Source organism: Corvus brachyrhynchos, unplaced genomic scaffold, assembly GCF_000691975.1.
Source record: "Corvus brachyrhynchos isolate BGI_N302 unplaced genomic scaffold, ASM69197v1 scaffold194, whole genome shotgun sequence".
Lineage (NCBI taxonomy): Eukaryota > Metazoa > Chordata > Aves > Passeriformes > Corvidae > Corvus > Corvus brachyrhynchos.
Genome location: NW_008237890.1, coordinates 911148 through 929894, shown reverse-complemented (window position 1 = coordinate 929894; position 18747 = coordinate 911148). Strand labels below are relative to the sequence as shown.

Sequence of the window (18747 nt, the reverse complement as noted above, 5' to 3'; positions counted from 1 at the left end):
TATGCATTTGAAGAAAGTGTTGGAATAGGTGCAATGAACAGGAAAATTTCAGCTATCATACACAAACTGACATCAGACTGTTGAGCTGAGTGGGGCTGTTCTGTGCTAGTAAGACCTGTCTTTAAATGTCTGTCAATCTTAGTTGGATTGCAGTCCTCCTGGAAAAACACTAATCAAATAGACAAGATCTAACAAGTCTATACAGAGCTAGTTGTAGCAGGTGCGACATAGCTGAAGAACATTTTGTCTGCATGGCAAAGCTGTTCCATACTCCTCTCCCTTGAGGGCTAAACCTAATCTGACTTCTGATAATTATCTGGAAGAGGCCTGCAGGATGACCCATCTTAGAACTTGGTATGTGGTCTTGGTAGAGAATGGGAGGAAGACATGTGAGTTCAGTAAACCTGCATTCTGTGGTTAGTGTCAACTTACGTAGCTGTGCCTTCCATTTTGAAGACAAAATACGCATTCTCAACCTTCATGAAAATCCCTTCCAGTCTTAGAAGATAAACTGATCCTAGAAATTAGCCAGGGTTCCCTGGAAGTTCACTGCAGAAGAGGGTCTGTTGGGCTGCAGCACTGTATGGTTCTGTCAAAGCTGCTGGGTGCAGCTTGAGAACAGGCTAAGCATTAAAGGAGAGTCTTGAGCAGGAAGTACAAACCAGATTAGGGAGATCTAGACACTGCTGTCTGTATTTCAAGCAGGATGTCAAGCATGTGGTCCTTAGCAAATGTTTCAGAAATCTGAAAGAATCAGTCTTAAAAACAAGCAGAAATTTATCTAAAAAGGAACAGTTATTTCAACCTGTTCTGAGAATAGAACAAATAGAAGCTTTAAAGCCAGTAACTATACAGGTGAATTTGAGCAACCATCTTAGAAAGGTGCCCATGCACAATTTATTTGGGGATGTTTTTTTCAGGGGAGGGGTGGCGGTTTGCTCTATTTGGGTGGTTTTGGTTTGTTTAGAGGTTTTTGTTTTGTATTATTTGGGATTCATTCTTCTGTGTTTGTTGGCGTGTTTTGGGGGGCTTGGAATTTTTTGGATAGAAGACAGTAATTTGAATAAATTTAGGAAAGACTAGTTGGGTGCCATGTGTCTGCTGTGTAGTAACTTTAGGCTCCAGCTGTGGACTTGTGAAGTCGTCTCTCAATGCTCTCTCAGTAAGCATGCCCAAGGAGTTTCCTATTTCAGGGGCCAGGTGATAAATAGAACACTCAACAAGTTTGTATCTCTCTTTTCTGTGCCTAAACACTAGGAAGACTTAGGCCACTCACTCTATGCTGCTATTCCTGTCACTGCCTACTAGAGTACTTCAACAGTCTTCAGCTCTAGGAAAGGAAATAAGCTGAGACAGTAAGTTGTTTTTCCCTCCTTCCTTCAGTTGAAGCCAGCTTACCACCCTCAGCAAGTTACCAGTCATCTTTTATAATGTCACAGCTTCTCCCGAGTTTATTATGAAAAGGACGTCTTTGTACAGGTTCTGGTTAGATTATGAATTCAGGTATTTCTGCTTACTTAGCAGTGTCTCTCTAACCTGTAGCTTACAGACACTTCAGCTCTAAAACCCTCTGGTTTCTTTGGCCTAAAACACGGTGAGGAAAAACTAGCTTACTTGGCTTGACAAAAGTGATTGTGAAAAGTTATCTTCAGAAATGCGACTTGCTTCAAGCAGTTTTGCAAGTATACCCAATGTGAAAGGATCTGTTAAATTGGTAGCAAGGAATATAAAATATTGTTGCTGTTTTTCTGAGACAATTAGTTTTGCACAGGATGAGAAACAGATAAGGAAACTTGATGATACACAAATTGTTGTGAGGGAGGAAGTCTGACATCAGCCAGTTTTAGTGAGCTGGATACACAAAGTGAGAACAGTGTCAACATGTTGGAATTCCATAAAAAGATGCAGATTCTCAACTGGTTAAGTGGCCCATTTTTTCTATCTTCAGTTTAATAGTGGAGATTTGTAGATGACTAAACCTTTTGTGGTGGGTTAACCCTGGTTGGCTGGTGGGTACCTAGCAAACTGCTCTCTGACACCCTCCCCACAGCAGACCAGAAGAAAATAGGATGAGAAAATTAATGGGTTGAGACAGGAACATCACTCACTGGTACCCACAACAGGTGAAACAAACTGGCATTGGGAAAATTAATTTGTTATCAATTAAAATAGAAATATGATAACAATTAAAACACTTTACCCCAACCTCCCCTTCCTTCCCAGATTCACTCTTCTACCTTCTCTCCCACAGTGGTGTAGAAGGACTGGGGATGGTCAGTTAAGGGTCAGGTCATGGTCAGTCTGTAACATTTCTTCTCTGCTTCCTTCCTCTCCTCACTATTGCCCTACTCCAGAACGGAGTCCCCTCCATGGGATACAGTCTCTCATAAACTGCTTCAAAGGGGATCCTCCTCTTGCTGGGATGGTCGTTCAGAAAGAGACTGTTCCAGCATGGATCCCCTGTGGGCCACAGTTCCTGCTAGAAACCTGCTCTTGCATGGGCTCTTCGGGCTACAAGCTTCCTTCAGGGCTCCTCCATCCACCAGCTTAGTGTGGGCACTCCAAGGCTGCCACTGTGGGAATCTGCTCCAGTGTGCTCCACACTGGGTTGCAGGTGGAGAGGCTCCTTCCCTATCATCTAAAAGGACTGAGCTGTTGAGCAGTACCACACCAGTAAGATGTTAATAGCAAGACTGTCAGTGTATCCTTTAATGTGTGTGTTTATGTGTACAGAGTCACAGGCTGCAGGGAATCCCAGTTCCAGTGCCTGGACTGCCTCCTCCTGCTCCTCGGTATTGCTGCAGGACTGTTCCTCACTCATCTCCCACAGGAGCCTTTATTTATACACTTTACAGAGAGGAGGTACCAGCTTGCCTGACAGGCTTCCCTGAGTCTGTTGGAACTGGCTCTGTCTGACACAGCCCTCCTTGTTACCACAACCTTGCCACCTAAACCCAGCACACCTCTTTTCACAGCAGCAGCTGGATGTAACTTCAAAGATTCACTAATAAGGTAAAGGTTTGATTCTTCATCCTGTAAAAAACAAGCCATGTGAGTATAAAAAACAATCCTCATCAGGTGGTTTCTTTGAGAACTTTGTCTCTCTAAGATGGCCTACCTGGATGGCTTGAAGTCAGAAATAGTTCTTTTTCACAGGAGTAACTTCAAGTAAAGTTGAATACATTTGTCTTTTAATTACAAGTATAACAGCAGTGAAATCAAAATACAAAATTAGCACGTAAGATTTGCATAGAGATAATTACTACTAAAGAAGTACAAACTTCTAAAATTTCACAACTAAAAAGATTTACCTGCTAAACAACAGTAGCACAGTAGTAAGATATGAATACTAAGAATGTTAATATATCAGTTAATGTATGGTTTTACTTGCACAGATCCAAAACCTGAACAGCAGGCAGCTGACCAGGATGGGCTTGGCTTACATCATTACCACAGAACCACAGAAAAATATTAACTTGAAGCACAGTTTTTATTTCTTTTAACATAGATTAAGCAGGTTTCTTTATCATAAAAAAAGCTTTAAGTATTATCCCCTTAAAACAAGAATGAATTTTGACGTCAGGTCACAACAGGCTTGTAGGTATGATAGACATTATCTGTAACCAGTAGCTACAATGCAGAATAAGCTTAATGCTGGGACTCAGACCAGGTTTCTTTCCTCTAACTTCAGTATCAGTTTCAACTCTTAAAATGAAGTTCAAGTTGCATTCATTAATAGCTCCAGCTTTCCAAGTAATACTCGCAATTATTGCACTTGTACTGGTTGTGTTGGCTAGTAAAGCCATTCTAAAGCAACAGTTTAATATTTGTACATTTTAAAGCACTAGATCTTATCTACAAACAAATAAAGATGATGAAACCACAATTTATTTAAAACTTAATTGTGAATAGTCTTAATTTCCAGAGTTTAAATGGATGTTCCTTTAGTAACTACACTAGAAAAGCAACAGATGCTGTAACTATCCTACTATGACTAGTTTGGTCCAGGTCAGTAATCAAGTGATGTTATAAAAAATAAACTAATTTATTGTGTATAAAATGAGTAATGTTGCATTTTTGTTCAGATTGCACAGTACAAACAAGCTAATATCTAAATTAATACTGTTACAGGTAGTTATTACATAGGGACAGCAGCTAGAAAAAATAAGTACCTCAAAGCAACAGACTTCTGCAGCCAGCTTTCCATAACATTGTATGAAAGTTAAATATGTTTTAGTCAGAAGTATGCATATTATAAAATGTTTGAAAAATGTTTAAGTATGAGCTGTTAAACTAGTTTTCCATAGCAAGAGTATATGATGATTATTTACATTTTAAAAATCCATTTATCAGAAAAGAATTTACAATGAAATAAATAACCTTCAGCAGTCCCTTAACCCAACTACAAGATCTGTTAAGTGGCAGTAAAAAACAGGTAAGCCACCTTGTGTCAATGTTAGGTCAGTAAAGTATGCCTCATCCAGAAAGAAGTGCAACTCTGCTTTAACTTTACTAGTCATCTAGAGACATGCAAATACATATAGGTACCTCCAAATATGGTACAATCTTGAGTATTTGTACAAGATTATTCACAAAAACATACAATATATTTTACAGTCCTTTACTACAAAATATTGGTATCAAACCAATCTGAACTGCATTGATCAGACATTTATTAGGCAGGCAAGCTGCAAAGAAAACAGTTTTTATATTTAATCCCCTCTTCGCCTTTTAAACTCAAGCAAGATGTAAGTAGTTTCTTCGGAACGTGTTGGTGATGTAAAGGTACTGATGAATATTGGCTGAATCTGTCTCCATGTTTATTCACAGTCTCTCCAACACTATTTAAAGTATCAAAATGTAAAGCTGCAGTCTGACAATTTCATCAAAAAAGAATCATGCCTACTTTTGAAATTATTAGATGAAACTGATGTTTAGTTATCCCCACTAAAAATTCCAAAGATTGAAATATTAAAAAACCAAAACAAAATTTAAAAAGAGTTCAAATCCAAAGCACGGAAGCAGATCTAAGAGCTGGTTTGCTTCCTTTCACACCTGATGCTTGGGAAGTTGTTCACCTTCCACTTAAGACACAACACAGTCATAACTGCCTTCTTGGAATGAATCCTCATCCTCTGTCTTAGCCTTGTCTTCTTCATGTCTGCTTGCACTGCTGCTGCCAGCATCACTCTGAGGATTAGTGCCATGGCTAGATGAAATCCTGCTTTCTTCAGCTCTTGGGTTCGCTTGTTCAGGAACCTTAGAAGGATTCACTGGCTGAAACGCTTCTGGTTGTACTTGCTCTTCTACTATTTCATTTAGTTTCTGGATCTGTGGTTTGATGATATTTAGAAATGGCTTGTACCCAGGGCTAGGAAGAGAATAGGATACAACACCATGAGCGAATTAAAATTAGTACTTCTGTCATGTGCCTGAAAAGCAGAAATGTTTTTAAATAAAGAGAAGAAGGCAATCCTAATCAAACAATAAAAGTTGGAAAGCTGGTTGCTTTGGGTTTGGTTTGGTTTCTGTTTTGCTCTTTTTTTCCCAGTTTGATTACAACTCTCTGAAGTGAGGTTTCAGCTAAGGCTAAGGTAACTCGAAGTTGCTTTTTAGGTAACAAACTATCTACAGTTGGAGTGAATATGAAGGTAGAAAGGAATACTTACCAATCTGTAGAAGCCCACTTCTCAACAGCATCTAGGCCAGTCTTGATATTCTGACAGATTTCTCCATCAATATCAGAGGACTGCATGATACTGAAAACCTGGTTGATAACTGAAGATTCTCTGAGAATAAGGCCTATGACAACACACCAATCCAGACAACCTGCTTCCATGAAGATATGTAGCAAGTACCTATAGGGAAAAAAGTCCATTTATTTTTCTACTCCAAAGACAAAAGTTGCACTGTGATTGTGTGGATTGAGAATTGCTGGCATGCAGCATTAGGAGAAAGAAACAGTCTCAAAGGCACACATGTCATTACTTACCGCAGCTGCACCTGTGACTTGTGTGGCCCTTTACTGGCCAGTTCTAGGGAGAGCTGCTCAAGCTCTGACTGAGTTAAACTGAGACTGGAGAAGTTTTCATCCACCATGGTCCAGTCTCCATCCACCATAGAACTTGTTTCAGTCAGGTCTGTTGCTGAACCAATGCTGCATTCATCACCTATCAAAAACACTCAGAAACATAAGGGAAAAGAGAAACTACTTACTTTAGTAAGATTCAGAATTTCTGAACTACTTCCTATAAAAATTGACAAACAGTAATGCTTTACGGTGTATCACAGTTACTTCAGGCGTATTGTCCATCCTGCTTCACCATTCTTCTTGTCACACTGTATGGTAGAACTATTGTTACAGGAATGCAATACTTTTTCTATCTAGTAAAAATAATTCAGGAGAATTAGTATCAGTACAGGATCCTAGATATGTGTTGGCAATCATCATAAAAACACCAATACAGTATCTTGCATACTACAGTCCTAGAATTAAGTCTAGGGAAGGTTACTGTCTGACTAAAATTCTGCTTTCTTAACCTTTGTTAAAATGAAGTTCCAATATCAAATTCTTTTCTCCATACAAAACCATGAAGATTTTGAATGCTTTGTAATGTAAATATTTACCTGCCCAAATTACAAGGAAGAAGTATTTCTAGTAAAAACATGAAGAGCACATGCAGCAACAAAATTTTCAAAGGAACAGTAACATCAAAGCTAAAACCATTACAGTGGTGAGCCATGAAGGCAGTTACCCTGAGAACAATTTCCATATTAAAGCATATGCATCTTTTCTTGGAAAATGTTTAGGAAGTCAAAAGGTTATATGATTATGTTCTTGCCCATGAATACCAGTGCTGGATTAGTAATTTGTGAAATCATTATTAGAATTCAGCTTGCAATGTTTTAAAGACTATTAATTTAGTTTCTTTAGAAATAAACGGCTTCAAAATGTGTACCAAAGTCCATTGAACTCAAAGGTCTTCATCCAGCTCAGAAAAAACCCCTGATATACTTGTTTATAGAAAGAGCAGTAGTGGCAGACAACAGTAAAATCAGTGCAATGAAAAGAGATACTAATTTTCTTGCAGTCTCCAGATTTAAAAAACAAGAGAAACAGGAGTGAAAATAAAATGACAGTGTCCAAGCTGACAGAGAGTATCTCCAAATGCTCTGAATCTCACAGAAGGCTCTACAGTCTTAAAGAGATTGTAGCTCTTTAAGAGATCTTTGCCCTAATAGAGCGGAAATCACATGATTTAGATAATGTTGAAAATGCTGCTCTATGCTCAAGGACAAGAGGAAATATAAAATATTTTTAAATAAAATTAAATTTAAAAAAGACTTGAATGGCCTGACAAACTTTTCCATCTCCTTCTGTGTTCATAAAAAATATATAAAAAGTAAAACTTCTTTTTCTATTTTAATAAGCTGATCATACATTACAGCTTTTAAAAAGCAATTTAAATAAAGCCATAGGAAAAAATACAACTATATGGGTCTCTAATTTCCTCAACTTCCTCAATAAGTAATGTATCTAGTATCATTCTTAAGAAACCCAAAAGCACAAAGTTCATGCAATTAGAGCTGTTCCAACCCCTGCAAGAGGCTGATCCATGCAAGACAAAGAAAAAAAACCCCTAAAATGTAGGACACTTCCTAGCCAGACTGAAAAAATACTAACTTCAAGTTATCACAACAGACCAAATATATATTTCATATTCTACTTCAGGTACATAGAGGTATACAACATGGGCATTATCTTTCTGTTGTAAAAATTTCAGTTCACTTTTCATTAAGCCCTTTTTTTTTCCCTGAATTTTCCTTATCAGCAGTTGAGAAGCAACAATACAGCACTAACATGCAAGTATCAAAATATAAGCACACACTTCACATTTTTCCAATCAGCAGATAGAAGGAAGAGTGACTAACCTTTGCTTAGCAAAGGAGAAAGGAATGCATCTTGCAAGTGTGGTCCATGGGATGAAACAGTGTCAATTTCTCTCTGCGAAGAGCTGATAGTACCAAGCCAGCTGCGACTGCGAGGTGTGTTTGAAACCCCTGTGTCCACTTCCATGTTTACAAAGGTGTCTGCAGACTGAGATTTTAGCAGTTGCTCCCCCATAGCTAAAAAAAAAAAATCAAAACACATCACAGAAGTGTAAGTATCATGTAAGTATCCAAAAGGAAATTAAGACAGTTTTCTTCAGGCATTTCAGGAGGCTAAAACTTGCATCTAAGTCAATATTCAGGGGACCAATGAAATACAAGGGAATGCAGCAAGTTTAGGTATTTTGGGAATTTATGATCAGCTTTTTATGTGACCCCTGGCATAAAAGAAGTATCATGTGATAAAGTGGTCAGAATCAACAGAAGTAAATAATGATGCTGCAACTAAGAAGAGGGAGACTTGGCAGCCAACGTCTACCTTGCCATATGGAGATAAGGTTGCGAGTGTCAACTTTGCTGTAAGTAGATAAGGTGAAGAGATCAGTAACATAAAGGAGGTTTACAGCAAAGTCTTCAAAGTTCTCACCCTCTAACATAAAGTAAATTTCAAATATTAGGAACACTGCTTTTTAATTTTAAAAAAGTGAATCAATACCTCATCTAGAAACTATATAGTAATATTGATTTTAGTAATTTTCTGCAGCAGAATTTCCACTGCAGCAATTTCCACGTTCAGTTCAACATCTGCACACCTGATACCCAATTCAATGCACCTAAGAAAGCAAGAGATTTCAACAGAAATAATAATCACACAAGAGATACTCTCTATGCTAAACAGAATCTCTTCAAAAAATACACCCTGTGTGAGAAAGCTGTGCAGGTGGCATGCCTCAGCCTGTTCTTATCTTGGCTGAACAGAAGCAGAACAGACTGAGATTCACAGATGTAGCATTGCAGGAGGGAAATCTAGCGCATATCAAACTCAGATGTTACTGTACCTGTCTTATACTTTCCATTCTTGAAAGGTGAATTAATGGACGAAGCTGGTATAACTGGAAATGGCCAGAGGAAATCCTTGTGTAGCTTTTTCAAAGCACACACAAAATCCTCCACGCGGGCAGCTCTGGCTCGCTCCTTGCACAACCAGCCGATCAGCTCAAAGCCTAACTGTGCAGCAAAGCAGCCAAGGTCTTTCAGCTTGATCTCTTCCAGCAGACGCCGAGCATGCCGCCAGAGCATCATGTCAATGTACATGTTCTCAGCACAGTCGCTGTCTTTACTCCACCTGCACACACAGCACAGAACAGCCACATGAACACTGATAAAGCACAGTTGCAAAGGCTGTTGGCCACAACTGCAGAACTTTGAGTGACCAGAATAGTAGAAGGGGGGTTTTCTATGTAACAGCAAAAGCAGTTTCCATCATTCCTTGCTGTTTATATTCTCTAAAAGATCCCACTGCCTCAACAGGTAGGTGAAATAATGGATTTAAGTTACAACAGCAGCAGTATTTACAGAGCATTAAATTATCAGCAATGCAGAAAAAAAGTAAAGTAAGAGAGAGAAAATGTAGATGACACTGCAAAGTTTAGAGAACTAGTCAAGTATTGGTCTAGAACTCTTCCTATCCAAACCTTTAAGATACTCTCTATTAAAAATTACTGATTCAGAGTATTTGAATTTATACTAGGATTGTTTCAAAAATATGTATGGGGAAACAAGCCAAAGCAAAGATAACAATGAATTTTAGTTCAATACTACTTCTGGACTGTAATACCTATCAATATCAAGTTTGCACACAGCAGCTTTAGAGGGGCTCATACCAAGGCATAAAACGCTCTATTTGTAGCTTGGAAACATGCTGCTAGATCAAGATGTGCATAGGAGCACAGCACATTGTACACTGTGATGCTGCGAGCTGTTCAAAATGTATTTTTCAGCAAAACAGATCCTTTAAATATGAGGCATGTGGTCTCACGAGCTACTTAAATTACTACACATGTAATGTGTACCACATCCAGTGGTTTCAGAGTCTTTTGGTCAGCAATATCTCTGTAAGCGTGCCTGTGTATACATACAAATACACATACATATATTTACATGTGTGAGAACATATTCTCCTTGAATGTTATGAGACGCAAACAATACGAAAGTTGTGAAATGACAAATGCAAAACATACAGAAGGAGATTACGACAAATCTATCATATAATTTATTTCTGTAACTGAAATTGGTAAGTTAGTACTGTAGTACCTAACAAAGTGGGGAAGAAGACATTACCTTTTCCCAGATGGGCCAGAGGGCATACTCAGCGTTTTTGTCAAATTAAATTTGCTATGGAGATTTTCTGCTGATTGGGATAAACTAATGCTGCGATGCCTGAAGAACTCAAAACCACCACTTGAACTAGGTTCCTAAAACCAAGAAAACAAAAACATACATTCAAAGGACCAAACATGCTATGTAACATGAAGATTAATCATACAAGGCTTGATGCACAGTATTTACTTTTCTCATCACAAACCTGAGCTGTTGGTGTAGCTGGGGGTGTTTCTGTTTCTCCAGAGCCAATGGCTTTAAGAAATCTAATCATATGACGACAGAGATCCCACTTCCCCTGCTCTAAGGCAGTATTAAACAGGAGGGTAGCATGTTGTCTGCTAACTGCTGGAACTTCCATATTCTGCAAGCAACAAAGCATAATTAGGTGATTTGCTTTTACTGTAGAGAATCAGAAGTTCTATTAAATCAAGCCACACTGTGTCACATTCAAGTATACCAAAGATTACAAACAGCAAATTTCTTGCTAGTATTTTCCTATTTAAAACAGTAAACTAACTACTTACACTGCATAATCTTACCACCCTTCATAACTGGACATAATATCAACAGAAAACCGTTAAATTAAAAATCTGTTGAATATGCACAACTTTGATAGGACATTATTTTTAAAATACTGCAATGTTAGTAAATATCAGCAGTCTTGCAATATATTTGGTGCCATTACCTGTAGGATAATAAGGTAAGAGGCAGCTGTGTCCAAGTCCTGGGCCATTAAGCACTCTTCAAATAAGTCCTTCGGGTTTCCAACAGCAGCAAAAAGGTAATTCCACAGGGCATATTCTGTCTTCCTAGCACAATGAACAACTGTCTGCAGGAAGAGGGGGAATTCTGTAATGAACTTCGCCACAGTGGGAAGGAGAGGGTCGGGAATGGGTTCCCGCGAGGTAGCTTCTTCTTCCAGCACTTCATGAAGCATCAGTTCTAGTACATGAGGAAAGTATGGTAATGTGGCACAGGAGTGGGCCAAAAGCAAGGCTTGTTCACCAAGGTTCCTAACCAAGAGCTGGCGTAAAATGTGATGGAGGTAGATCTGAGAGGTTCTCTCAACAATGGAGAAAGGAAAGAGAACCTCTAAGTGTTCTCTAGCACTGGTTTGAGTGTATAAACAGTCATAGAGCACAGTGTCATTAACAGCACCAAGAACCAAGGCATCTTCAAACAAAACAGCCAATGGGTATATGTTGATGTGGAAAGGCAGCATGATCCGTCTTGACAGAAAGGAATGCGGTTTTCGATGATCTCTGGGAAACAGGGGAAGCCAGACTTTCATACCTGCCCCACCACAGCTGAGCCACAGAGCCTCCAATAAGTGGCGTTTCTGTTTGTTAATTCTGCAAGTAGTCCATACATTTTCAACAGATTGGGCAAGGACAACTGGAGCACAAAAAGGCAGCTATGTAAAATGAAAAATAAAAAATTAAAAATCAGTACTCCTTTTATTTTTACCCTATTCACAAGAACTCTACTTTTCAGCTAAGAACTACTCTCTTCAAACATGTTATTCTTCTATCGAAGAAGAAACAAATCTGCTTCTCCCTTAACTGTACCCCTAGCATGTGACAAAAGACCACTTAATACTTATATTAACTCTAGACATTTCTTTAATTTTTTTTAACCTCCTTAATACTTAGTCAGGAAGCAGAGGGATGAGAATAAAGGTAAAAAATAAAAACCTGCTCTATGCTTCTTCAGTAAGTCCAACCTAGAACTGACAAATCTTTATCTGAACTTTCCAGATTTCACTCTCCCAAAGTGCTTGATTCACACAGAATTGATGGTTTTCATCATCCCAGAAGAATTGAAAAGTTCAGTAATTGATTTCTATTGTGGTTATTTCCAAGAACTTTGTAAACATACTCTGCAAAAAATGATAATGTTCCATAAACATACAGAACAGTTTTAGACAGACAGAGGTTTTCTGTTATTGGCGCATACCAAATTTTGGGCAGTATCTTTACTCTTAAAGCTTGTCTATTTCATTTCAATGTAAGTAGCAAACACAGTGAGCAAACGCTAATGTACTTCCAGCTAACAATTCGGTCTGTAAGTGTAGATACTGTGTTGCTTATAGCCCTATTTTCTTTATGTCTGGACCATTCTCTCCCACAGCTTCTTCAATTACTGACATCTTTGAAGCCATACGCAGTACTCCACATATATTTACTCACATGCTTTCTTTGATTAGGATTATTATCTTTATCTCGTATCTGGGGTCCAGATCGATCCCTTTGCAACATGATGAGTTGTCCTGCTAAGTTAAGCATAATACTTTCAGCTTCACAAGCCTACGGATAGAAAGAATATTATGCAAATTATTCAAGCTGTTTGAATGATCATTTTACTCATAACCACAATAAAAACCCAGAATAGAAAGTGTACATTAAATGTGTCACTTTACAGAGAAGACGAACAACCGAATTCATTACAAAAGGACTCAGAAACATCAAGAAAAACCAAGTACTGCCATTCTTGTGCAAAGGAGTAAATACTGGAAGGTTTCTTATCCACCAGACTCATTCCATGTGTTTAATATGGACTTTTTGTGTCCTAAAAGGGCAATCCACCAGTATTTTAAGAAAAAATAAAATTCTGTATTCTTATCAGTATCATCACAGTATGATTGCCAGTATCAGACTGAAAGGACTAACACTGGTACACAACCCAAGAGCTGAGCCAAATAGAGTTGAGCCACACTTGTACAGCATATTGAACTTTTATTTAGCTGCAGTTAAAGAAAAATCTTTTCAGTAAGGTGTATCAAGAAAGTGAAGTATTCTTTCTAAAGATTTATTTCATAGCTGTTTCATGTTAATTTTAAACCAAGCCACTGGAGTTATTACCATGCATGAAACTTAGTTTCAAAATACATGGATAGAGGATCTATATGGCAAATTTGCAGAATCAGGGGTTAAGGTCACTAATAGCTTAAAAACACTGAAAAAGCTGACACAGTTCACAAAGTCAGACACATTGCTCTGTCTTCAGTGAAGTGTCATATTTAGTACTAACCTAAATATTTATCTTTTGATAAGGAGGATCAACAGAGTTTAAGGATAGGTGCTCTTAGTTAGAAAGAGGTAGTATCTATTCAATCTGAAGCTAAGTCTAAATATTATTAGTGCTGTAAAAAGTTTCAGTAGTTTTTTCTCAAAATTAGAAAACAACACAGGTCAGGTAGTTCAGGAATACAGATGCTGTCTCATGCTAAGATGGACCACAAGCACGTTGCTTTTTATGCCCTTGTCCAGTACCATAACAAAGTCTCTGGACACATACTCAGCACTGTGGGACATTAAATTAGAATGAAGCGAAGGAAGGAAGCACAAACCTTCAGATGTGCCACCACTTTTGTACCTGCCAGTGCGCCTTTGCTATGTGGAGAAAATGATGCACCTTTACATGTCTCTTGGGCTGTCCCACAGACAACACAACTTCTGAACTACCCCAAGGTAGCTGCTTTCATGAAAAAATACACTTCATACTGCAGCTGCTCAGTTAAGCCTACTCTGTTTGCAACCCAGACAATAAAAATCCAAGTTCTCTTTGCTTTCAGTGCCCTGACTAAATTCTGAAGTTAAGACGGGGACCTTCACATCTTAAGTGATTGTTTGGCTGTTGACCCATCTCCTGACATAACTAGTGTATGAGATTATATTACTTTATTTTAGTGTAGTCAGAATTGACAAAGAATAACCTTATAGAGTCATATGCCATCTTTTCCTTTTTTCTATTTATTCTTTGAGCAATGAACAAGTTGTTGCAAGAAAGTTAATTCCTAATGCCATGGATTGCTCTGGTTTTTAACTTTTAATACACAATAGAGCAACACAACCTCAACAGAGTTAAATTTAATTTGTTCTCCAATATTTGGCCCCAACCTTAGCAAGGTAACAAGAGAAGCTATGAAATAAAATCTGAACTCTTACTTCTCCTTCCATCCCCCCACCCCCAATTCCCACATAAAATGTCTATATAATGAACATCAGAAAAAAACATGTTCTGGATTTTACCACATAGAAGAGCCACCAATTTATGATTGATTTATCAACCAGGTAACCTTTGAGGAGTAAACTAACAAATCCAGGTACCAATTCTACCAAATTTTGAGACCTGTTACCTGCTGAGGCATCTTCAAGGTGATGCCAGTCTCTGTTCTCACTGATGTCAATGTAACAGACACTACAAGAAAAGGATGAGGAATGTACCGAGACATGGACACTTCTTGAAGAATTTGGATACTGGCAGTAGGATTAAGACTGAAAGGAAAATTACTACATTTAGAAATTTTACAACAGTACTTAACATGAAATTACTATATTGAAGTAAACCTAATGAAAATAATCAACTTATCCTTAGCAAATCGTTTACTCTACAGAATAAAATGACGTTCCTTTCATCAGGAATCAGTAGAAATGCCCACGTATCTACTCTACATAAAGCTACCAAAAAACCCTAAGTTGGGTTACTTATCTTGATACTTTGGGAAATATAGCTGTGAGTGGGTAGAAGACAGTATCAGATACTTCAGAATAAGACTCTATTAACCCTTCAGTGAGATAGTCGTGGGTTTGGATTCTGTTGGGAATTTTTTTTTATAAGCATTGAAAATATTTTTCTCTGAAGTTCATCAACAACTTGCTTTCCTCTAACACAAAAAGGTTCCTGCTTGCTAAAAAGAAGATACTGTAAGAAAAATCACCTACTTAGGCACTTAAAAAAAAACCCCTACCTGTGAATCTTTATCTCCTCCTTAGGTTCACTAATCTTAACTGTCTGAAATATCTTACGTTGCTACTTCTTTTGCACTAAAACAATTCCTCACCACCACACCAAGACTAAACCTTTTCTCTCTTCATCTCTGTAAGCCTGCTGCTAACCTTCCCTTTACTAATTCCTACTTCTGATGTTAGAAACATGTTTTTATTTTAAAATATTCAAGTATATTGGTGTCTTTTAGTACCTTTTTCTCCTATTTACATTCAGTCTTCAAGTTCCTATAAGTTAGGAACATGTTTGTTCAGAAAACTGGAAACATGCATACATCAGTAACTACCTACCTCCACACCTGATGTCCCTATCAGCATGCATGCAAGTGACAACACTCATGAACTTGTGCATACAGGTAACACTTACCCCTTTTCATTTTAAAAATCTAACTCCACCAGTTATCAAACACCTTTGTATCATCGTTAAGAATTTACTCAGACTGAGAGCATATCCACAGGTACCTTACTGCAAAAGCATTCAAAGAGTGATACTAACCCCTCAGACCTTCTCTCAATACTGTAAAGGCAAATGGAACAATCTGCTCTGAACAATATCACAATGTCCCGGAAGACACTCAGTAGTAACGTGGGTGCTTGCACTTTGGTGATGTGTGCAAACGCGTTGTCAAGGTTAGACGTTCGCAGGTAGATTCTCAGCTGCAAGGGAAAGGAGTAGCTTCAATACAGGTTCTGTTTACCAACAAGATAATAGTAATTCCACTTCTGATTATTTTCTTTACTGTGGAATGCCTGTCAAGAATTTCTTGCAAGACACATTACTGAGTTTTTGTTTCATCAAGTATTTCATCCATTGCATTTTACTGTTGCATCCAGAGTGGTTAAAGCACAGTACAGCCAAATCTGAAGAACTGGAAAACACTCATAAGGAAGTTCACCAGTTTTAAAAAGCAAAGAGTAAGTAAATTTCCTCTTCTCTTGCAAAAAACCTTGCAAAAGTGTCCCAAAACACTGTAAATAGGTATCTTAGAACACACTTCGTGCTAACATGCAAAAATGTCACAAAGTTTTCAGAACAATGAGTAGATTCTCTGTAGTCAGCAGAAAATAGCTTTTAATAGCAACAACAAAATTTTTCTGCAAAGAATTACGTATATATTAATAAATAAACTCTGAATATGCCCAAAAGCCACCTAAGTTTATAGCACATAAACATGTTTATAATACTACTGTCATATAGATCAGCTATTCTAATAATTGTATGTACTTTGAAGAAAAGTAGTTCACCTCTTCCTGGTGATCATTTAAATTATAACATGCAAGAACAATGAAGTCATTCCACCATGCTAAGCCACCTGTTACCATCATAGTTTGCTCCTGAAAAGAAAAAAGCAGGCAGATTACATATATGTATGCATTTTTATATACTTACACACACAGAGATGTACGTTATATGGGTAATTTCTGAAAGCCATGTATGATCTCTATAAGCTTTACTCATGTGGCAAGACTATGTATATGAAGTTTTTAATGTTTAAAAACCAAAGTACTAAAGAATAGTATGTGAAGGACAAACATCATCCTACAAAACACAGTTCCACAGTTCTTTATGCTATTGGCATCCCTGAACTCTCTCAAATCTGCTTCTGGCCAAAATTTACCAAAATCTTACCAGAATTTACACCCAAAGCTACATCACAGAAACTCTCCGATAAGAGAAATGAAATAAACATCTGACTACATGCACTTAAATTTGGAAACCTCTGAACACTAAGACAAAAATTAGTGTGTCAAAACCACAAGATATGTGTTTCAGACATTTTATGAGCAACACATGTAAAACCAGCATCCCTAATCCAAGTGTGTCTACAGGCTGTTTACTTGAAAACAATACTCTTTAATTTTCTCCAAGTCTCACATCCCAGCAAATAAATCTCCCCTGTGCACCAGAATAAAATTCTGTAACCTCTCACCTGGGTAATGTTTCCAAACAGCTTCCATTTTTTGGTGAGTAAAGAATAATGTGCAAAACCAAACCTGCCAACAACAGCTACATTCTGTCCAAGCTTGTCAATAGCTGAAAACTGTAAGAAAGAAAAGAAAGTTACCAGAACCTCAGAAGGGAACTCATTTAAATGATACATCCTATCCAAGCACAACACCACAAGGCAATATAACATCAGACTCAAAACTTGTAAGGTGTATTTATGTTTCATACTTTACTAACACAGTTTTCTTTCTGTAATGTAAAATAATGATTTCATTTTCAGCCAATCCTAATGGACAACTTCATTTACCACCAGTGCTAATGGACAATTACAACGCTCCAATGTTTTTAAATAAGCAAGAATGTATTTTTCAAATAACTCACCCTTATAGGCCAGTTGCTCTCTAGATATGTACTATGAATCTAAAAAAAACAGAAAACCAAAACTACATGACTATAAAAACTACAATTACAGTACTGATTAATTATAACATCCTAAAGGAATTTGGACAATGTCAGTGTTTTGAAAAACAACAATAGTCAATAATCATAATTTGCTCGTCTCTTCTCCCAGGTACTTCTCTCTCCAAGAGAATCTTACACAGGAACATAAAGGTTTTGATCAATACAGCCTTCAGGCAGGACTTTCAGTACTGGGATGAAATTTCTAATCTGGTCACAAATACACACTAGCATATCCAAAAGCCTTCTTATGAGAGAACTTGCTGGGTTCTTCATGTCACATGGGATGATACAAACCCAGCTTCAAACTCCAGTCTTTGGTCTGACATTAGGCAGGCAGGTATTCTTGTTACCCAGCCAATGTCTGTTTTCATGGATATGTTGCTCCCTACAGTAATTCTAAGTATTTCAGCTTTACTTTTACCACAAAACAAAGACCTCTCCCTCCTACACCAGTTTCAGAAGACAGAAGAGCTACCTGGCCAGCTAAAGTGGAAATTCAGCAGTATCTAGAACCTGCATTACACGCCTAGAATCAAATACTTTTTAATACTACCGATTTGTGTGCTATATGAAGAACAAAACATTGGGGACCTTTCAGAAATCTTTATTTTAAAAAGCGTCACCAATTCAAGCATGGAAGAACACACGTTAGAATTACAGATTAAAAGATATTTAACTTTTTCTTTATATTACAGGGAAAATAGTAGATGTTCCATTACTATCCTGGAAACAATTTCTTCTCTGATAGCCTGATATTGTGAAGTTTTAACTACATGCTTAAATAGATGTCACTTTTCATGCTTGAAAATACACCTGGAGTCTGAAGGCTATATTCATCAGCTGAATATGTTTTAAAGCATTTTGCATAAATAACAAAACAAACACCTAAATTATTTCTTGCATGTTGCACATTCTCCCTTGCAAAGCACAGGTAAGTAATTAACTATCCTTTCCGAAGTCAAAAAGACCTTGAACAGTTTTTTTATTGGCTAAGAGCAAACTCATAGCCACAAAGCTGATATGACCAATGTTCCTTTACCTTTTGTCAATGAGAAAAAGCTGTACCATGGCAAACCCCCAGACACAACAAAAAGACAATGATCTCATACTAGAGGAAAAAGGTATGGCAGAGTGAGGAGATCAACTGCATATTCTACTCCTACAAACTCTTGCAAGCACGAAGCACATACAGGCAACCAGGATCAATTACCTGTACAACATGCCAATGACGGTGTCCTAGTAAAGTGCTTAAACCCTGAGAATCTAAACTGCCATCTG

The 18747-nt window shown here is 37.6% G+C and overlaps 1 protein-coding gene across 1 annotated transcript in view; it reads right to left on the bottom strand.

Annotated features, from left to right (window-relative positions):
* Positions 1–3169: 3169 nt before the first annotated feature.
* The window catches only part of RIC1 (RIC1 homolog, RAB6A GEF complex partner 1), a 47313-nt gene continuing 31735 nt past the window's right edge, over positions 3170–18747 (bottom strand). Inside the window, exons 13-27 of the mRNA XM_008632550.2 lie at positions 18680–18747; positions 17389–17427; positions 16991–17101; positions 16305–16394; positions 15556–15716; positions 14411–14549; positions 12462–12578; positions 10958–11686; positions 10475–10633; positions 10231–10364; positions 8949–9235; positions 7933–8127; positions 5993–6170; positions 5670–5858; positions 3170–5371 (exon numbers count right to left, since the gene is read on the bottom strand). The exon at positions 18680–18747 is cut by the window's right edge and continues 31 nt beyond it. Coding sequence (XP_008630772.1) covers positions 5086–5371; positions 5670–5858; positions 5993–6170; positions 7933–8127; positions 8949–9235; positions 10231–10364; positions 10475–10633; positions 10958–11686; positions 12462–12578; positions 14411–14549; positions 15556–15716; positions 16305–16394; positions 16991–17101; positions 17389–17427; positions 18680–18747 — 2882 coding nt within the window. The 3' untranslated portion in view covers positions 3170–5085. The remainder of the gene's footprint in view (positions 5372–5669; positions 5859–5992; positions 6171–7932; positions 8128–8948; positions 9236–10230; positions 10365–10474; positions 10634–10957; positions 11687–12461; positions 12579–14410; positions 14550–15555; positions 15717–16304; positions 16395–16990; positions 17102–17388; positions 17428–18679) is intronic.